This window comes from Lithobates pipiens, unplaced genomic scaffold (assembly GCF_037356315.1).
Source record: "Lithobates pipiens isolate NorthernLeopardFrog02 unplaced genomic scaffold, aLitPip1_a1.2 Scaffold_64, whole genome shotgun sequence".
Taxonomy (NCBI): domain Eukaryota; kingdom Metazoa; phylum Chordata; class Amphibia; order Anura; family Ranidae; genus Lithobates; species Lithobates pipiens.
Genome location: NW_027507886.1, coordinates 2065227 through 2086573, shown reverse-complemented (window position 1 = coordinate 2086573; position 21347 = coordinate 2065227). Strand labels below are relative to the sequence as shown.

At 45.8% G+C, this 21347-nt stretch overlaps 1 protein-coding gene across 1 annotated transcript in view; it reads right to left on the bottom strand.

Moving 5' to 3' along the window:
* The window catches only part of LOC143958917 (gamma-taxilin-like), a 90169-nt gene that overhangs the window by 38249 nt on the left and 30573 nt on the right, over nucleotides 1-21347 (bottom strand). Inside the window, exon 2 of the mRNA XM_077467904.1 lies at nucleotides 11231-11507. Within this exon, the coding sequence (XP_077324030.1) occupies nucleotides 11231-11507 (277 nt within the window). The remainder of the gene's footprint in view (nucleotides 1-11230; nucleotides 11508-21347) is intronic.

Here is a 21347-nt window from a genome sequence, read left to right as displayed (position 1 = left end):
CGTCTAGAGGAAAAGAGATTTCATCTCCAAATACGGAAAGGTTTCTTCACAGTAAGAGCTGTGAAAACGTGGAATAGACTCCCGCCAGAGGTGGTTCTGGCCAGCTCAGTAGATTGCTTTAAGAAAGGCCTGGATACTTTCCTGAATGTACAGAATATAACTGGGTACTAACATTTATAGGTAAAGTTGATCCAGGGAAAATCCGATTGCTTCTTGGGGGATCAGGAAGGAATTTTTTTCTACTGCTGTAGAAAATTGGAGCATGCACTGCTGGGGTTTTTTGCCTTCCTCTGGATCAACTGTGGGTATAAAATTGGGTATATTGGATTGTACAATGTTTTTTATTTTAGTTATTTATTGTTTTTAAAGGTTGAACTGGATGGACTTTTTTCAAACTATGTACAGGCCAGCCCTCATTTCCATTATCATGTTTCTTCTGCCAGGGTCCGAGTACAGTTCTGTAGAGGTGACTGTTAGAAAAGTTTTAAATGTTTATTGTGTGACTATTAAAAAACAATAACTCTGAGACTGATTTTTAAAATGACTTCTGAGCACGTTGTTGTATTAACTTGCTGAATCATTTTGCTTTAACTAACTCCATAGTAGTTAGTAACTCCATAGTAAATTGTAGGATGGATTAGGCTTAACTATAGATGGTAGCATAAGATTGTACAGGAAACCCTAATTAGCCAAAATAAAGTACCACCGTGTACCAGGCATGCTATCTGTGTTTCCTCAGCCAATAGAAGCGTAGAGGCTGTATTATTGTAGGTATTAGAAGGGGGAATATACATTCCTTTGTGTGAGTCTTACTGGATCTTTTGCCTTGTAAGCTTCATCCTTGTGTGTGACACATCAGAAATAAAATTGTCTGCTTCTCAATACACCTGGAGTTTGACTGATCACAAGAGAAGAATAATCCTAACAGTGACCAATCCAAAAGCTGCAATCATACTGCCCCAGTGGCGCTGATGCAGCCTGGTGAAGGAGGATATCTTTTTGTAAGTAAGCAAAGTCTTCAATTTGCTAGCAAGTTTGGAAATGTCAGGCAGAAACCTGCTCGGTGTAGAGAAGCCATCCATCACTTAAAGTGAAGTTCCACCCACTTTTGGGAGGTGGTCTTAAACGAAAGACCACCTCTCCACCCCTCGTTTTTGGATATTAAATGATAATTTTTTATTCTATAGTACCTTCTATTGAAGTACAGCCTGTACTTCTGATCCATCCGGTCCGCAGCGCATGACGTCATATCCTTTCCTTTTTTACGGCGAGCCCAACCCCTCCCCCCTGCTGTCTTCTGGGACCTGTGTGTGTGTCCCAGAAGACAGCTGGCCATTCACAGAGCACAATGCGATTCACACATGCGCAGTAGGAAAAGGGCAGTGAAGCCGCAAGGCTCGACTGCACGTTTCCCTTAGTTAGAATGGCGGCACCTGCACCCGATTCAATGGAGGGATCGGCCTCTAGGGGCCAAAATCGCAGGCTTCCTGGACAGGCAAGTGTCCTTATTAAAAGTCAGCAGCTACAGTGTGTGTAGCTGCTGAATTAAAAAAAAAAAAGAAAAAAAGCAAAGAACTTGGCATTGTTGGGGGTCAGACAGGCGGTTCTTACATCTTTGTTTACATCTTTGTTTACCAGGGTCTTTAACTGAAGATGGCAACATATAACCCATACCAAGACTTAAAGTGATAAGAAACACACCATGTTTAATTTATATTGTCCCTTCTATTTACATATGTGGACGATGGTACTGTAATTATTTTAATAATAAAAAAAAAAGTACCTTTTTTCCCCCCAATCGATATACAGCTCGTCTCGTAACCAGATCTTTCTCAGCCTGTCTACAGGGAAACGTAAGCAGGAGGAGCTTCTAGTCCTCGGTTGCTGGTCAAATGTTCAAAATAAAAAAAAATAATAATAAAAAATGAATACAGCCTTTCGGATACAGAGTAAAAAGTAATTCATATCAATAAACTGTTTTGCAACTCCTTAACGCCGCTAGGGCCTGTATCCCTGCTATGTGGAGGCAATCTCAGCCCCCATCCAGGGTCCTGTGGTACTCTAAAGTCAATCACATCCTCCGGATGGAGGAACTGACAGCTACCCTTCACAACACGGTAGAACAATTCTGTAACAAATGGAGACCCTGGAGGTACTACACCGGTACACGGGAGTACCTACATGAGATAACCCGTGCTTCTACCCCAGAGACTGAATAATCGCCTCAAATGAGGGTATGCGACCAAAGTGGGCAGCCTCCCGGTGTCCCCTCCCCCTTTTTTTTCTCTCTCCCTCTTCACCCGCCCGCCTCTCCCTGCCCTCCCCAAAATGCTCCTCCTTCCTCCCTTCTGCCTTCCTTGAACATACTCTGTCATTTTAAGCATGGGGGGAACAGGTGAACCCGTAGATCCAGCCTCACACCATGGACCCTGCGACTCGTGTAAAAATGGGTCATTACGGGCTGTGTTCTCACAGACCCTGTAGACCCCCCTTTCCAACATTTGCTCTGACCATGGATATAATAGCTGTATGATTATTCTCGTTGAAATTTTATTTGGCAGAATTCATTTTGTCTAGAAATGTTCTGCTCTTTGTTTTTGTTGTATAGACGCTATGTTTGTACCGTTAAAATGTAACATCTGGTTATAGTGTACAGTTAATTGCCTTGAACAAATAAATAAAATAATTAAAAAAATAAAATAAACTGTTTTAAATTGTCATACAATTATATATTTGAATTTGAATCTTTAGAATTTTTTTGTGGGTGGATATCTACCATTCACAGGCGCGCGCGTGCCTCTCCATCCTGGGTCTGAGAATAAGAGGCAGATGAAGCCTCCATTATTCTACATGTAATATCCTACCTTCAGCTGTTTAGCTGGTTAGTGAGCATGGAGAAGGGAGGGAGGGAGTGAGCATGGAGAAGGGAGGGAGGGAGTGGGCTGTCACTTACCGATGTGTATACACCCACATGTGTGACTCTATAGTCACATGGGCTGTTCAGACGTAAAAGGAAGGAAATGCTCAGCGTAGAAACTCGATGAAAACTGAGCATGTGCAGAGTTGCCACTATTGCATCCCTAGCTGAACTGGGGACATGGACAAAAGGGGGAGATAGAGAACAGCAGGATCAACCAGGTTTTTTTGCAGAATACAGAAAACGAATCTCATAGTAACTGAGTGAGTATGAACAGCATTTAGTACACCATTTATTGATAGTTTTTAAGATGTGAACAGCTTCTGGACTGACCACCTCATATATACTGTGGCAGGGCAGCCTGGCTGCACAAAATCAAGAACCTGTACGTCTAGCTGTGATTGGACACAGCGGAAGCCAAATCAGCGGGTCAGGCGGGTGACTCGACCCGCCGAACGTTCAGTGGAGAGATGGAGCAGCGGTGTGCCTACCTAAACAAGGCGAACCACTGATCTGTCAGGGAGCAAAAGAGACCTTGTGTTTCTCCAGGGTATTCGTCCCCCCCACAGTTGGTAAACGCCTCCCCGGGACACACTTAACTCCTTGATCACCCCTAGTTTTTACCCCTCCCCTGCCAGTGTCATTTATACTGTGACTTAGTGTCCAATTTGTCCGCCACAAATAATTATTCATATATTATATATATATATATATATATATATATATATATATATATATATATATATATATATATATATATATATATATATATATATATATATATATATATATATATATATATATATATATATATATCTCCAATAGTTGTAGAAGCTATAACTTTTGTGCAAACCAATCAATATACCATTATTGGGATTTATTTTTTACCAAAAATATGTACCAGAATACATATTGGCCTAAAAAGAATGAAGATTTTTTACTTTATTTTATTGGGAATGTTTTATAGCAGCGAGTAAAAAAAAAAAAATATAGCATTTTCGTACTCAACGTAAAATCCTTTTCTCTGAAGTTCATTGACGGACACAGCTCCAGTAATCTTGACCGTAGGGTTATTACGCCACCTTCAGGAGAGGACTAGGCAGAACATGTAATACATGTGAAAAAACAGAACTTTACAGTTCCACCCAGGGGGCGGTCCCTCTGGTAACCCCTCAGCCTGCTTCCTGCAGCTCAGTATGTCAAAAAGCAATATAATGTAAATCAATAGGAAGGGAGGGGACTGTGTCCGTCAATGAACTTCAGAGAAAGGGATTTTACGGCGAGTACAAAAATCCTATTTTCTCTTTCGTTCATTGACGGACACAGCTCCAGTAAACTTGACTGTAGGGATGTCCCCAAGCAGTGTCATAACAAGGGGTGGGAACAGCAATAAAACTTCACCCACAACTAACGGTGTTCCCTGACAGGGGAGTCACCATCTTAACTAACCGCATCAGAACTTGTGGTCAACAAATGCAACAGCGCATTAATACTCAAAATTAACTGTTCATTAAAACAGAAGAAAGAATGCAGAATTGCAACATTACAATGCCGCCTGCAAAACTTTGCGGCCAAAGCAGGCATCCGAAGATGCGCTTACATCCACTTTGTAGAACTTTGTAAAAGTGTGAACGGACGACCAAGTCGCCACCTTACACACTTGAGTGATTGACGCTTGATGTCGTAAAGCCCAAGAGGTTCCAATTGCCCTGGTGGAATGGTCCGTGAAAGGAAAGGGGGGCACCTGGCCCTTCAAGGCATAGGCCTGGACCACAATCTGTCTGATCCACCTGGTAACGGTGGCCGACGAGACCGCCATACTTTTTTTGGACCAGCTACCAAAACGAACAGAGTCTGACTTCCGAAAGGGAGCCGTGGCAGACAAATATACCTTTAGAGCCCGGACCACATCCAGAGAATGAAGGGCCGCCTCCTTAGGATGTGTCGGTTTAGGACACAGAGATGGTAACACAATGTGTTCATTGATGTTACATAGTTAGTAAGGTTGAATAAAGACACCAGTCCATCCAGTTCAACCTGAGTGTCTACAATTGTCCCTATCCCTGTACATTGTACACTCACATCGGTCCCTACCCTCAAGGAGCCCACAATCCAAAGTCCCCATTCATATGCTAGGGTCAATTTTGGACAGAAGCCAATTAACCTACCTGCATGTCTTTGGAGTGTGGGAGGAAACCGGAGTACCTGGAGGAAACCCACGCAGGCACAGGGAGAACATGCAAACTCCAGGCAAGTAGTGTCATGGTTGGGATTCGAACCAGCGACCCTTTTTACTGCTAGGCACAAGTGCTAACTACTACACCACTGTGCCGCCCATGATGTGAAACGCCGAAACCACCTTTGGCAGAAAAGGTTGCAGACACAACACAATTCTTATTGATAACCAGATAAGGTGACTTGCAAGACAAGGCTGCCAGTTCCGAAACCCTCCTAGCCAATGTAATGGCCACTAGGAAGACTACTTTCTGAGAAAGTCAACAAGGGAATTTCCCTGATGTTCTCAAACGGCAGTTTCTGAAGCGCTGATAGCACCAGATTCAGATCCCATGGGGGCAAAGGTGGACGCACCGGAGGAACTACATGCCAGACCCTTTGAATAAAAGTGCTCACTGGAGAGTGAGACGCCAGGGGTCGTTGGGGAAAAAAAAAAGAAAAAAAGCCAAGGCTGTTATTTGTCCCTTAATGGTGCTTAAAGCCAATTTCTGGTCTACCCCTCGCTGTAGGAATAGCAAGATCCTGGAAACGGAATAGGTGCGCTGACGGCACCCTTTCTCCTCACACATGGAGATGTAGGCCTTCTAGGTACAATGGTATATCTTCCAAGAAGAAGATTTTTGTGCCCTCAACATAGTTGAAATCACAGAGTCCGACAGGCCCCTGTTTCTTAGCACCTGGCTCTCAACAGCCATGCGGTTAAAACCAGCGTTGGTAAAGCAGGATGGAGAATCAGACCTTGACACAGAAGGTCTTCTCGCAACGGTAGTCGCCAGGTAGCGTCCGCAACCAGGCGTACTAGGTTGGCGTACCAGCGGCGCCAAGGCCAATCTGGGGCAATCAGTATCACTGGAATCCCCTCAGCGGAGCAGGTGTGGTAATAGTTTTAGCGGAGGAAAAGCATAGATCAGTTGGTACTGATCCCATGGACCCACCAGTGCGTCTGCCCAAGGATCTCTTGTCCTGGATACAAATCTAGGCACCTTCCGATTGAGACAGGAGGCCAGGAGATCCACATATGGTGTGCCCCACCACAGGCACAGCAGCCTGAACACCTCCATATGCAACGCCCATTCTCCTGGGTCCAGCAGCTAGTGACTTGGGTAGTCCGTCTGCCAGTTTTCTACTCCCGGGATGTAAATGGCCGACAAGGCCGGTACATGTCGCTCTGCCCACTGAAGGATTTGAGCGACCTCCCATGCTGCAGCCAAGCTTCTTGTTCCTCCTTGAAGGCTGACATATGCTACCGCTGTGGCGTTGTCTGACCGGATCCTGATCGGACGCCCTCTTAGTCTCTTCAACTATGTGGAGAGGCAAAGCCTGATCACTCGGAGCTCGAGCACATTGATCGGCAACTTGGATTCCTCTCCCGACCAGAGGACCTGGGTCGACTGTATTCCCAGTACTCCACCCCAGCTGGTCAGGCTGGAGTCCGTTGTGATCACTGTCCAATGTAGAGGTAGGAACAACTTCCCGGACCAAAGTGCTGGGGACCTCAGCCACCAGAGCAGGGAATCCTGACTGACTGGCTCACCCGAATCTGCTGATCCAGGGATAATGGAGATTTGTCCCATTTTGTGAATATCTCCTTCTGCAAAACTCTGGTGTGAAACTGGGCGTACGGTACTGCCTCGAAGGAGGCCACCCCATGAGGCCCAGGACTCGCATGCAGAAGCACAGCGACGACCACCTGCGGTTCATCAATAGATTTACTGCAGCTATGAGAGTCTGCAGTTTGCCTGAAGGAAGAAAAACTCTTGCTTCCATGGAGTGCAGCAGTAAGCCTAGGTACTCCAAGGGCTGAGTCTGTATAAGCACTGACTTTGAGGTTCAACAGCCACCCAAATTCCTGCAGGGTTTGCATGGTGATCGCCACATCCTCCTTTAATTCTGAGGCGCAACCTGCTCTCAGGAGATCATCTACTTACCCTACAACTGCGATCCCGTGTTGTCGCAACAACGCCAAAATTGGAGCCAATACCTTGGAAAAGACTCGGGGGGGGGGGGGGGGGGGTTATGCCAAGCCAAAAGGGAGAGCCACAAACTGGTAGTGGGCTTCCCCTACTGCAAATCGCAGAAACCTCTGATGCCTGAGGCATATGGGCATGTGCAGGTACGCATCCTGGATGTCCAAAGACACCAGGGAGTTCCTTTGATGGAGTGCAGCGACTACCGAGTGAACGGATTCCATTCTGAACCTCTGAACTTTTACAAAGCAATTGTAATTGTCCAAGATTGGATGCAACCCTTCCTTTTTGGGGACTAGAAACAGATTTGAGTAGAACCCCTGGAACCTGATTCTGGAACAGGCACTATCACCCCGCGGCTTAGCAGGTCCCTTACTGCCCCCAATAGGGCCTCCCGGCGAGCCGGGAGTAAGGGTATGCTGGAAGGGAAGAATCTGTTTGGTGGCCAAGAGAGGAACTCTATCTTGTAGCCGAAGCCCCAGATGGACTAAAAAGCCTCTTTTGAGCGGAAAATGAGGGCCCTTGCCTGCAGTGTGGCTCCTTAATCTTCCTGGCCTGTGGGAGCAAGGTACTCTTCCCACCGGTAATATTCTTAATAATGTCATCCAACGAGGCTCCAAACAGCCGCTCAGCAAGGAAGTGTAGATCCGTCAATGCTTTCTTAGATGCTTGGTCCGCAGACCAGCATTTTAGCCAAATCGCTGTATCACCACTGCTGACACTGAAGCCCTGGAGAGCAAAAGAAGCATATCCAGGGCCGCATCACAAACGTACTTAAGGCCGTGCACTAACTGGTCTGCTAATTTCACGCAGACAGGAGCAGCCTGCTGCTTCTCCAATTCGCGGGGCAAACATTTTTCCCAGTCAGTAAGTGTCTGCGACACAAGTGCTGTGCCAGTACTGGTGGCATTGCTGACCCCAAAAACGTAAACAAGGAACTGGACACTGCCTCAGCCTTCCTGTCGGTAGGGTCCTTAAATCCAGGAGTCCCCTCTGCTGGGATCGTGGTTACTTTGTTTAACCTGGATACTGGGGGGTCCACGACCGGAGGAGCCGACCATTTTTTTTTTAAGAAGGCTCTCCTCAAAGGGGTAGCGCACCGCTATTCTTTTAGGGACCGAGAAGGTCCATTGCGGGCTTCCCCATTCCTTGTGTATGAACTTATCGAAATAAGTCAGATACGCAAACACCTTAGGTGTTCGGGCTGGCTTACAGGACCCAAAATGGACCGCTACTTCAGCAGAGGAACCTGCTGTATCCTGAATTTTCAGGGTATCATGCACAGCTGTGATAAGTGCTCCAACTAGCGCTTTGTCTTGTGCGGACCTGGACAGGGACTCATCCTCACTGTCCGATCGGTCCTGGTCAGCGTCATCTAAACCAACAGAGCAGGGGCCGCCAGTCTCAGCGGGGCCCAAGCCTGCATCAGAGCTCTCCCCTTAGAGGATGGGGGGGGGGGGGCAAGGGCACACCGCCTCCACCCTGGCAACGAACGCTTCAATGACCGCCGACAAAGAGTCCAAAGGCACTGCACTGTTTGCAGACAAGCCAGTTGCAATTGCAGGGAGTTCTGGGGAAGAAACACTAGTTTCTGAAGCCATGCTGACCCACCCCTGTCTGACACCCTTGGGGACTTAGGACAGGTGCACAATTCTGTCCTCTTAGCTGCTGCAGACTGAGGGGCCCCCACCGCAGGACTCACCAACCCGACCGAGTGCTGTGCCGTTCAGTTACAGGAGTCTGCATCCAGCATCAGCTCCCAGGTGTCCTGAGCAAAAAAAAAAAAAAACGTAACGTTCTGAGCAACAGGGACCAGCTCTGAGGATAAAAACCGTGCTGAGCTACAACAAAATGCCCGCCCTGTATAAGGGACATAATCGCAGAGAAAATGGCCACCGAGCTACAGAAAAATAGCCCCTGACCATGCTTTCCACTGAGGCACACCAAAAACGTCCGACAAACAACTGTACACAGTGAATGGACAGATAATGGCAGCAGAAAAGCGCTATGGCGATCAGCAAATGCAGACCTCCAGACACCGACACCCAGCGCAGCTCCTAAACTAAGGTCGGAGCCCCCCGGAGGACCCCTGGCTCTAGGTACACATACCGCTCAGCAGCCGGCATGCAGCATCCCCCATGGGGGGGAGGGAAATAGGGACAGGGAAAGAAGAGAGGGAGAAGAGGGACCCCCCACCAGGGAATGCCCAGCTGCTCAATCCCGCCGAGGCAGGAAGAGCTGCACTTACCATCCAGACGAGCTGGGGACATCCCATCACAGACTCACTCTCCGAGCAGTATGGGGTGGCTGCTGGCCACGACACACTGACAAAGACATTGCTAGTCCGGTCATATGTGTGACCCGGAGTGTTGCGCTCACTGGCCGCCCCTGGAGCCTGAAGGGCATGTCGTGGCCAACCCAGCGAGTAGCTAGGGTCTGCACACGCTCGAAGGCCAGGCTGGGGAAGACTACAAGGATCTAGATTATCCAGCCTGTCACCCAGCCGGCTGTTGATAGTAGATCACAGGATCTTAAAATCTTGTGAAAAAGGCAGACATTCAGGAAAAAAATAAAAATAAAATAAAATCAGAGGACCGATGGTCCCGCAGGGAGCCTAGGTCCTTCTCCTTCACTAGGCAGAAAAAAAAACTGAGCTGCAGGAAGCAGGCTGAGGGGTTATTACCAGAGGGACCACCCCCTGGGCAGAACTGTAAAGTTCTGTTTCCACATGTATTACATGTTCTGCCTAGTCCTCTCATGAAGGTGGTGTAATAACCCTAAGGTCAAGATTACTGGAGCTGTGTCCGTCAATGAACGAAAGAGAAATATTGTATTTTATTCAAAATTGGTGGTCTTTTTTTTGTTTATAGTGCAAAAAAATAAAAACTGAAGGGGTGATCAAATACCACTAAAAAGAAAGCTACAGCGTCGCACGACAGCGCAATTGTCAGAGCAACACCGTGCCATATTGCAAAAAATGACCTGGCCAGGAAGGGGGTAAAACCTTCTGGAGCTGAAGTGTATCAAAAGTAGCCTGTGTCCTGTACAAAAAAGTTAATATTTTTCAAAATGAAAGCTCTGTATTGCACACATATCTGAAGTTACTATTGCAAAATGACCACTACTGAATACATAAAAAAAATATATATATACATAGGCAATTTTTTTTTATAGTTTTGAATAGAGTGGGGAAAGGATAGAAGCTCAGCCAAATTTGTATCTCTCTGTCTCACCACTGTGGAAATTCACCTGCTCTATTACTCCTGTTAAGACACTGTCACTGAGACAGCAGGTGATGGAAAATCCAAAATGTTAGAGCTGTCACAAAAATGGAGGTAAGGGGAAAACTTCCAATAGGTGCACCATGTCTGTCGACAGCTGTCTAATGAGGAAATTCCTCTCACTTTGTAGAGAATTCCTCTCACTTCCTATTGCATTGGACAGGAAGTCATTGGAAATCTGCAAAACAGAACAGAGAGCAAAATAAACTGCAGTATCAAACCCTTTCCTAGTCTATCCAAAAAATAAAAAAAAGACAAAAAAATTAAATAAAAACTACACTTTAAAGAGGAACTGCAGTCTGCTCACATATTTGTAATAAAAACATAATTGTCATTCTATAGCTTCCCTCCATCCACTTTGCATATTAAATTTTATGTATCTTGCGATTCTGTACTTGCCAAATATGCTGCAGAATTCTGGCTGCAGCCACTTTAACTGTGGACAGTGAAGCTGCTGCCTGTTCACTTCCTGGAGTTACAGGCACAGAGGCACACCTCTGATTGGCCTTCTTATGACTCATTCCCCCTCCATTCCTGGCAAACTCTCACAAAAGTGACAGAGAAAGCTGTGCATTACGTCATAAGCCTAGGCTATTTACCAGACAAGAAAGAGGAAGTTGGCTGTATAAAAGGTATTTTCTGGCAGAAAAAAAATGTTTTACTATCCAAAGTTTAAAACAAGGGCAGAAGATGGAAAGATGAAAAACATGACTGAAGATCTGCTTTAAATATAAAAACTTTGGCATTTCAAAAAGAATATAGCAAAAACACACACAAATTACACTGGGAGAGTTTTAAATAGACCACGCTACACTTGCAGTAGTCCCTACCAAGTGTCTTTTCTTTGTAGTTTTCACTTCCTGGGTCTTGTTGGCCATCAGGTGGGCCTAGTCTGGTGTCTTCTCTTCCAGATGTTTTCTCTTGAGACTTGTTCACCAGGTGGTTTGACACCATAATATCTTCAATTTTTGTGCTTTGAACTTCCTCCAGACCATCGGAGTTAGACAATTCTTTTCCATTTACCAAAGAGAGAGGTAAATCGGTATTTGCCAACAGATCAATGTTATCCTCATTGGACCCATTTAATTCGCTTTCACCCATTGTAATCTGTCAATAGAAATAAATTAAAAAGTAGTCAATTCAGAATTAGAGGACCTGAGACAATGAAGCTCTGTATCACAAAGAGAAGAGAAAAAAAAGGATGCAGAAACATTTTAAATCTTAATTGGTTACCAACAAAGGATGATATTACTTTTGTCAGATGCTTTGCTATGAATTTCATTTACATAAATTGGACAAACAACAAGTATAGTTCAACAGGTTATGATGAAGTAGACACATCCTGCCAGCACACCGCTGTAGTGTGAAAGCCCTCGGGGCTTTCACACTACACACAATGGTGCAGCTTCTTTAGGGCGGATTGCAGGCGCTATTTCTAACGCTATAGCGCCTGCAAAACGCCCTGGTGTGAAAAGGGTGTTAGGGGTTACTACCTCATTTAAAGGGGTTGTAAAGGCAGAAGGTTTTTCATCTTAATGCATTCTATGCATTAAGATAAAAAGCCTTCTGTGTGCAGCACCCAACCTCGCCCCCCCCCCCCCCCCCCAATACTCACCAGAGCCCATCTCTGTCCAGTGATGTCCACTAGTGTCTCTGCTGTCCGGGACTCTCCCTTCTGATTGGCTGAGACACAGCAGAGGCGCCATTGTCTCCCACTGCTGTCAATCAAAGATAGTTACAAAAAGGGGAAGATACTCCCAAGTCAGTCACAAAGTGGCCACTAGGGTAATTTAACCACTACAGATCCGCGCTATTGCCAAATGACGGCATTAGCGCGGACCTACATTTCCGGGACTACGTCTATTGACGTGGTCCCGGTTACGAGCGGCCTGCGCGCCCCCTGAGCCCCCCTCAGCCAATGACAGCTGATCGTGTGATAGAACGGAGCCGGTAATCGGCTATTATTCCTCCTCGCGCTGACAGCGCGAGGAGAGAAAAAAAAAGCCGATCGCCGGCGGCCGTGATCGGGACATCAGTCCCGATCACGGCCATCAATACAAGGGACCACCTGCCACCTGCCTGTGCCCACCTGCCTCCCGCAGTGCCATCCTGAAATAAAATAAAAGCAAAAGTAAGTGCCCCCCGTCAGTGCCCATAGTGCCCACAGTGCCACCCACAGTGCCACCCCAATCTGCCTCAAAGGTGCTGCACCCCAGTGCCGCCCATCAGTGCCCAGCAGTGCCGCCCATCTGTGCCCAGCAGTGCCGCCCATCAGTGCCCAGCAGTGCCACCTATCAGTGCCACCTATCAGTGCCCATCAGTCCCATCTATCTGTGGTACCTATCAGTGCCCATCCGTGCCACCCATCCGTGCCACTTATCCGTGCCACCCATCCGTGCCATCTTATCTGTGCCCATCTTTGCCCATCAGTGCCGCCTTATCTGTGCCCATCGGTGCCGCCTTATCTGTGCCTATTAGTGCCGCCTTAACTATGCCTATCAGTGCCCACCGGTGCAGCCTATCAGTGCCCACCAATGCAGCCCATCAGTGCCCACCAATGCAGCCCATCAGTGCCCACCAATGCAGCCCATCAGTGCCCACCAATGCAGCCTATCAGTGCCGCCTAATCAGCGCACTTCAATGAAGGAGAAAAATGACCCGTTTGCAAAATTTTATAACAAACTATTAAAACATGATTTATTTATTTATTTTTTTTGCATCTTTTTTTGTTTGTTTAGCAAAAAATAAAACTCCGAGCTGTAACTAAATACCACCAAAAGAAAGCTCTATTTGTGGGAAAAAAATGATAAAAATGTCATTTGGGTACAGTGTTGTATGACCGTGTAATTGTCACTCAAAGTGCATCAGCGCTGAAAGCTGAAAATTGGTCTGGGACTGAGGGGGGTTTAAGTGCCCAGTAAGCAAGTGGTTAAAGACGCTTTATTATTTAAAAAAATAAAATAAAATAATACAAAATTGAGCCTACAACAATAATAAAATAATTAAAACCAGACAGCATTGTCTAAAACAGGGTTTCACAGCTGCACACACAGACATTCCGATGGGGGAATTCAAATCACAGATGTATTTAACAAGAGCTTCAGCAGGACTTATTCATAATTATGGGTTGGCACTAAACAAGGCCTTGCAGTTCCAACTTATGCTAAGTGCATCCGATTACACCTGTTTGAGCCAGCATGCAGTATGTCGAGTAAGGGCAGGCAGATGATAGGAGTAGCCTAAAAGCCACCTAGTAACCAGTTAGATACTGGTAGGATGACATTCCATGGTAAACTCTTTCTCCGTCATTAGGGCACAGATGAGCACTCCTCACTGATGAGCTAAGTCCAGGCTGGCGATCGAACATTCCAACTCAAGGTGGCAATATAAGGAAACTAAAACCCAGTCCAATTGGAGGAACTGACAATGGAGTGAGACGAAGTACATGGAATGAGCCTCCGTAGCATAGCCGTTCCACACTCCATTGCATGCATGAAGTCAACTAATCCACACTAATAGTTCGGTCTTCATTAGGGCGTCCCTGGGTTTGGATTGGAAGTATAGTCGGTGTTTATCGGGTATTAAAAAAAAGGGTATTAAAGAGGGATTCCACTGGAAACAAAATATTAAAATCCAGCAGCTATAAATACTACCCCTGCTGACTTTTAATAAATGGACACTCACCTGTCCCAGGGTCCAGTAATGTCGGCAGCCAAGACAGATCGATCCCTCGGCTCTCAGCTGCTGCTGCCGCCACCATTCTTGGTGAGGGAATCAGGAAGTGAAGCATGCAGCTTCACTTCCCTACTGCGCATGCATGAGTCGCGCAGTGCAATGGGAATGGTTTGCGCTGTGTTTGGGACCCGTTTGTGTCCCAGCAGACAGCGCGGCGGGACAGGAAACAGCAGAGACTCCCGTGGAAGTCTATGGCCGGAAGTGGGTGCAAATACCTTTCTTAGACAGGTATCTGCACCCCCTCCCCCCTGAAAGGTGGCAACTGTGACACCGGAGGGGGGAGGGTTCCGATGACCGGAAGTTCCACTTTAGGGTGGAACCCCGCTTTAAGGGTTAAAAAGGAAGGCAGCCATCCTTCAGAATGTGCCCAGAACTCTGCAATACATGTAAAAAAAAAAAAAAAACAACAACAGGGAGGGGGAGGCACCGACCTGAGTGTAGTATTAAGATTATGACTTTAATAGGATAAGATTAAAAACACTTACAAGATGATGGAAAATGCATGTTCGTCAAAATAAAGTGCAATCTGGCATTCTACATGGCTCTGTGGGTCCCATCGCTGTTCTGGATAGCTGGAATAGATCATAGTGTTTCTCCAGGAGCAAAGGAACCAAACAGCTCCACACAGACCAGTATGGATGATGGAACAGGAAGTGATGTCTCCAGCGTCTGATTGACAAGATTCCAGCCCTGCCTAGGTCCAATCAGGTGCCGGTGACATCACTTCCTGTTCCATGGTCCATGCTGGTCTGTGTGGAGCTGCTTGGTTCCTTTGCTCCTGGAGAAACACTATGATCTATTCCAGCCAGCTTCTCAATTCTTTCCAGCTATCCAGAACAGCGGTGGGACCCACAGAGCCATGTGGAATGCCAGGACTGCCATTTACTTTGATGAGCATGCATCTTCTATCATCTTGTGTTTTTAATCTTATCCTATTAAAGTCATCATTTTAATACTACACTCAGGTCGGCACCTCCCCCTCCCTGTTTTTTTTCTGGGTTTGGATTAAATCCGGCTATCACCTCCTTCACTGTCACTGCCTGTGAGCTGCGATCCCAAGGGGTGTCATGTGTGCGATGACGCTATGCTGATGCGTTTCATTAGTCAATCAGTGCTAATTTCCTCAGAGCGAGGAGTCGCCTGTTGGTAGCAGCTTAAAATTGCACTAGATAAATGCAATAGTCTTTTCTCGCCATTAGATGTAATACATACTCATTCCTCTTTTCGTTCATCACACTGGCAATAAATTGATTTAAAGAAAATACCACTGAGTACTGATCTTTCAAGCTCCAACGATACTAATTACATATCTACAGATAAAAGAGAAAGGGGGGAGAAAAAAGCGAAAACAAAACAGGCAAAAAGGAAAAAAAAAAACATAATGGAAACAGGATATATGGTAATATTCTGATCCATTTAATGCATAAATCAAGCCTCCAAAAAGGGCTGTAAAGTACACTCATTCAGGCCTTGGGGGCATAGGCATCCTAAATTGTATATATACATTTGCTCCTTTTGCAGGAGAATAGTGTTGAAATCTCCTCCTCTTCTTGGTAAAGTACATAGATAACCTTCACTATTAAATCTTTGGGTGTCAGCGATGGAACTCATTGAAATGCACAGCCAGGGGACATTCATCTTTTTTCTTGATACTAGCGATGTGTTCTCCTATTCTGATATTTTCTCAGTTTTTTCCACGTAGGTCTTTTTTTAGGGACAGCTTAACGTGTATATCACTCTAGTCCCATCGGAATTTGCGAACACATCTGTCTTATGAACATATCTACAAAACATAACTTTTTCCAATTTCTTGGCCCTAGCTATCAAGTAAGGGGAACATGTATGGGAGCACCCTGGGCCCTGGCTTATGCCCATCTCCACCTGGGCTTTTGGGAAGAGGAGGTAGTGTATAAGTCCTTGATTTACCGCAGCCACTGCTTGTGGCTGTGGTACATCAATGACATCTTCATGGTGTGGAGTGGGACTATAGAACAATAGACCAGCTTTAGCTGGACTTGAACCAAAATGACAAATATTAGACTTACCTACTCCAAGTCAACACTGTCTTTCCTTGACCTCCAAATTTCCATTGAGGGAACTAAACCGACCACCAAAACCTTCCGAAAAGAGACAGCAGCCAACACACTATTGCAGGCACATAGTCATCATCGCAAATCCCCGATCCATAGAATTCCAAAAAGACAATTCCTCCGGATCAGGAGAAATTGTTCCAAGGATGATGACTTTAGCGATAAGGCCAGGGATATGTATCAACGGTTTAGGGAGTGAGGGTACTCCCATAAATCAATACTCAAGGCGAGGAAAAGTCAAGCAAGAGTAAATGAGAGACTTTGCTTGGAAAAAAAAAAAAATCGTTTACCACTACGCGCCCACGCTACAGTCGAAAGACGGCTTACAGCGCGACGCTCAATTGCCAGGAGGGCGTCCCTGGACGTCCTCCTGTTTTCTCCCCCTCTGCGCGCCACCGTGGGCATCAGGGAATTTCTGTGTTGGCTGTGTCCATCACAGATCATGCTAAATGGCCAATCACAGCAGCCATTTAGCACTCTGAGTGTCCAATGAGAGATGATCACATATGTAAACATATGAGATCATCTCTCATTGCCGGCTCTCCCTCCTCACACAGAGACCTCGTGTGAGGAGGGAGAGCTTCTAGCTGCAGATCTGTAGAGTGCCAATGGATTTTTGAACACCAGTTACAGTAAAAACACATCAGAGCCCAAATTGTGCCACATCAGTGCCATTGGTGTCACAGAGCCATCTCTCAGTGCCATCAGTCATCAGTGCCATCTGTCAGTGTCACGTATCAGTGCCATGATTATGAGATTCCTACACTACAATTACAATAGCCAGTGCCCTCCCCGAAATGACCCAAATTTTGACAAGCTTTATAAAATTCGGCCACTACTAAATTATTTTTCTAAAATCTTCCCCCAGCTGTTTACCCCAGACAACACATATACGTGGAGTCCCTTGTCAAATTTTCTGGCAGACTGGGCATAAAACTATTTATTCCCACCAAAAGGGCCCGCTATGAAGTGAAGCTTTATAAATTGTGCGACCGAGCCACAGGGTATAACTATGCCTTCATGGTATACGAAGGGAAGAACACCCAGCTACATCCCCCTAATTGCCCAGAATACATCAGATCGAGTGGGAAATTCGTTTGGGAACTCATAAACCCACTCCTGGAGAAAAGCTACCATTCATATGTGGACAACTTTTATAGCAGTTTGCCCCTGTTTCACAACCTTCACAGAAAGAACACTCCAGCATGTGGCACCGTAAGGAAGAACCGGAAGGGCTTTTCCTCAAAGCCTCATCAACAAGAAGCTAAGAAGGGAGACGGTGAGTTTACGGAATGAGGAAATTCTGGCTGTGAAGTGGAGGGACAGAAGGGATGTATACGTGCTTTCATTGATGCACAATAATACCTTTGTGGAGATCATCAGGAGGAATGGCCAAATCCAAAAGCCAACATATATCCACGAATACAATATGTTCATGGGGGTGTCAACTTCAAAGACCAAATGCTCGAACCCTACCTTGCCACAAGACGAACATACCAGTGGTATAAAAAAAGTTTCCATTTGTTTGTTTAATTTGGCCATATACAACAGCTACGTTATACATCACAAATCCACTGAAAGCCCCAAATTCTTCCTTGGCTACCAGGAGGAAATTACCACTGCCCTTGTATTTCCGAACGGCCCATCAGAAACCATTCAATCCGAAGTGATTAGCAGACACTCAGAATGTCACTTTCCCAAAAATATCGCCCCCTCCAGACCAACAGGTAAAAAAAAAAAAAAAAAAAAAAAATATTCCAATATTCAGTCCATCAACCTTTACTCTCAGATTCTCTAGCAAGGCAGTGGTCGTGTTTTTGGAGTCGTTATGTTCGAATGCTGCCCTGCAGCCCAGTCTCTGAAGGGAGGGGGATCATGCCTTGCTTCAGTATGTCACAGTACATGCTGACATTCATGGTTCCCTCAATGAACTGTAGCTCTCCGGTGCCGGCAGCACCCATGCAGTCCCAGCCCATGACACTCCCACCACCATGTTTGACTGTAAGCAAGACACACTTGTCTTTGTACTCTTCACCTAGTTGACACCACACACGCTTGACACCATCTGAACCCAATACGTTTATCTTGGTCTCATCAGACCACAGGACACAGTTCCAGTAATCCATGTCCTGAGTCTGCTTGTCTTCAGCAAACTGTTTGCAGGCTTTCTTGTGCATCATCTTTAGAAGAGGCTTCCTTCTGGGACATCAGTCATGGAGATCAATTTGATTCAGCGTGCGGTGTATGGTCTGAGCACTGGCAGGCAGACCCCCCACCCCTACAACCTCTGCAGCAATGTTGACAGCACTTACACATCTATTTCCCAAAAAGACAACCTCTGGATATGACGCCGAGCATGTGCACTCAACTTCTTTGGTCAACCAGTGGAACTTGTCCTGTTAAATCGCTTTATGGTCTTGGCCACCATGCTGCAGCTCAGTTTCAGGGTCTTGGCAATCTTCTTATAGCCTAGACCAGTGATGGCGAACCTTGGCACCCCAGATGTTTTGGAACTACATTTCCCATGATGCTCAGCTACACTGCAGAGTACATGAGCATCATGGGAAATGTAGTTCCAAAACATCTGGGGTGCCAAGGTTCTCCATCACTGGCCTAGACCATCTTTATGTAGAGTAACAATTAGGGATGCACCGAAATCTCGGCCGCCGAAACATATCGGCCGAAAATGGCCCTTTCGGCAAAAAGCTAAGAGAGAATTTTCGCTGATACTGTTGCCGAAAATGGGGCGAGGCCTGCTGGGCTTGGCCACACCCATCACAGGGGTGTCATTTTGTCTTTACTCTCTCCTCCTCCCCTCCCTCCTGACCCATCCGGTGGGTGTCTTAGTGTAAAGTCCCCCTCTCCTCATCGGTGGCTGCATATGGCTCCTCAGCCAATGTGTAAATCGGCTGTGCAGGAGCTCGGCCATGCCGTTTACTGTGAAAGTAAGGGAGAGATGTCTAGCAGTGTGTGCTGTGCTCTCTGCCTCCCCCTAGAGTGCAGTACCCAGCATGGAGATTAAGGTACAGGAGCTGCAGCTGCCAATTTTTAAAAAAAGACTGTCTACATATATGTTTGTATGCCTATGTGTGCATTATATGTGTGCATGTGTGTTATATGTGTGCATTATATGTGTGCATGTGTGTTATATGTGTGCATTATATGTGTGCATGTGTGTTATATGTGTGCATTATATGTGTGCATGTGTGTTATATGTGTGCATTATATGTGTGCATGTGTGTTATATGTGTGCATTATATGTGTGCATATGTTTATGTGTGCGTGTGAGTTATATGTGTGCTTGCGTGCGTGTGTGTTTATATGCACTGGTGAGGCACAGACAGGCTACGTGACGGGCACTGGTAGGCTGCTGGGCACTGGGGAGGCTGCATTGATCTCCCGTAGCATGCCCCCAGTCTCTGACCATCTCCCGTAGCATGCCCCCAGTCTCTGACCATCTCCCGTAGCATGCCCCCAGTCTCTGACCATCTCTTGTATAAAAATATTTTTTAAAAACAGTCCGTTTCAGTATCGGTTTTCGGGATCAAGGAAAATGTATTTTCGGTATCGGTTTCGGCACCGAAAAAAAACCCCATTCGGTGCATCCCTAGTAACAATTATTTTTTTTCAGATCCTCAGAGAGTTCTTTGCCATGGGGTGCCACGTTGATCGTTCAGTGACCAGTATGAGAGAGATTGATAACACCAAATTTAATACACCTGCTCCCCATTCACACCTGAGACCTTGTAACACTGACACATGACACCGGGGAGGGAAAATGGCTAATTGGGCCCAATTTGGACATTTTCACTTAGGGGTGTACTCACTTTTGTTGCCAGCAGTTTTGACAGTTATTTTGAGAGGACAGCAAATTTACACTGTTATACAAGCTGTACACTCACTACTTTACATTGTAGCAAAGTGTAATTTCTTCAGTAATGTCACATGAGAAGATAAAATAATTTACAAAAATGTGGAGGGGTGTACTCACTTTTGTGAGATATTATATATTTCAGACACCCTAGAGAATAAAATAGCGGTTTTTGCAATACTTTTTCAGAACAATGCTATAAACAGGGCCCAAAAGTTTACAAGACGACAAAAGTTTTTTGGAAAAATAAGTTTCTTTGTAAAAATTTCTCAACCGCAATTGTAATGTAGAAACACCAAAAGTGTCCTACTGTTTGTTTGTCTCATAGATTGGGTCACAATATTTTCACATACATTTATTGTTGACTGTTTTATTGATTTTGTCATAGTAGTGATTCATGTTTAACACATTTTAATTCACTTTTATTAAACGTGTGACAAATTCTGGTGTGATTACGGATAATCTGTGATTGCATCAGCGACATATTTTTATGTGTGTTCCTTAACCACTTGCTTACTGGGCACTTAAACCCCCCTCAGTCCCAGACCAATTTTCAGCTTTCAGCGCTGATGCACTTTGAGTGACAATTACGCGGTCATACAACACTGTACCCAAATGAAATTTTTATCATTTTTTTTCCCACAAATAGAGCTTTCTTTTGGTGGTATTTAGTTACAGCTCGGAGTTTTATTTTTTGCTAAACAAACAAAAAAAAAAAAAAAAAAAAAAAATCATGTTTTAATAGTTTGTTATAAAATTTTGCAAACGGGTCATTTTTCTCCTTCATTGAAGTGCGCTGATTAGGCGGCACTGATAGGCTGCATTGGTGGGCACTGATGGGCTGCATTGGTGGGCACTGATGGGCTGCATTGGTGGGCACTGATAGGCTGCACTGGTGGGCACTGATAGGCATAGTTAAGGCGGCACTAATAGGCACAGATAAGGCGGCACCGATGGGCACAGATAAGGCGGCACTGATGGGCACAGATAAGATGGCACGGATGGGTGGCACGGATAAGTGGCACGGATGGGCACTGATAGGTGGCACTGATAGGTGGCTCTGATAGGTGGCACTGCTGGGCGGCACTGCTGGGCACTGATGGGCGGCACTGGGGTGCAGCACCTTTGAGGCAGATTTTGGGTGGCACTGTGGGTGGCACTGTGGGCACTGCTGGGTGGCACTGTGGGCACTGCTGGGTGGCACTGTGGGCGGCACTGACAGGGGGGCACTTTATTTCAGGATGGCACTGC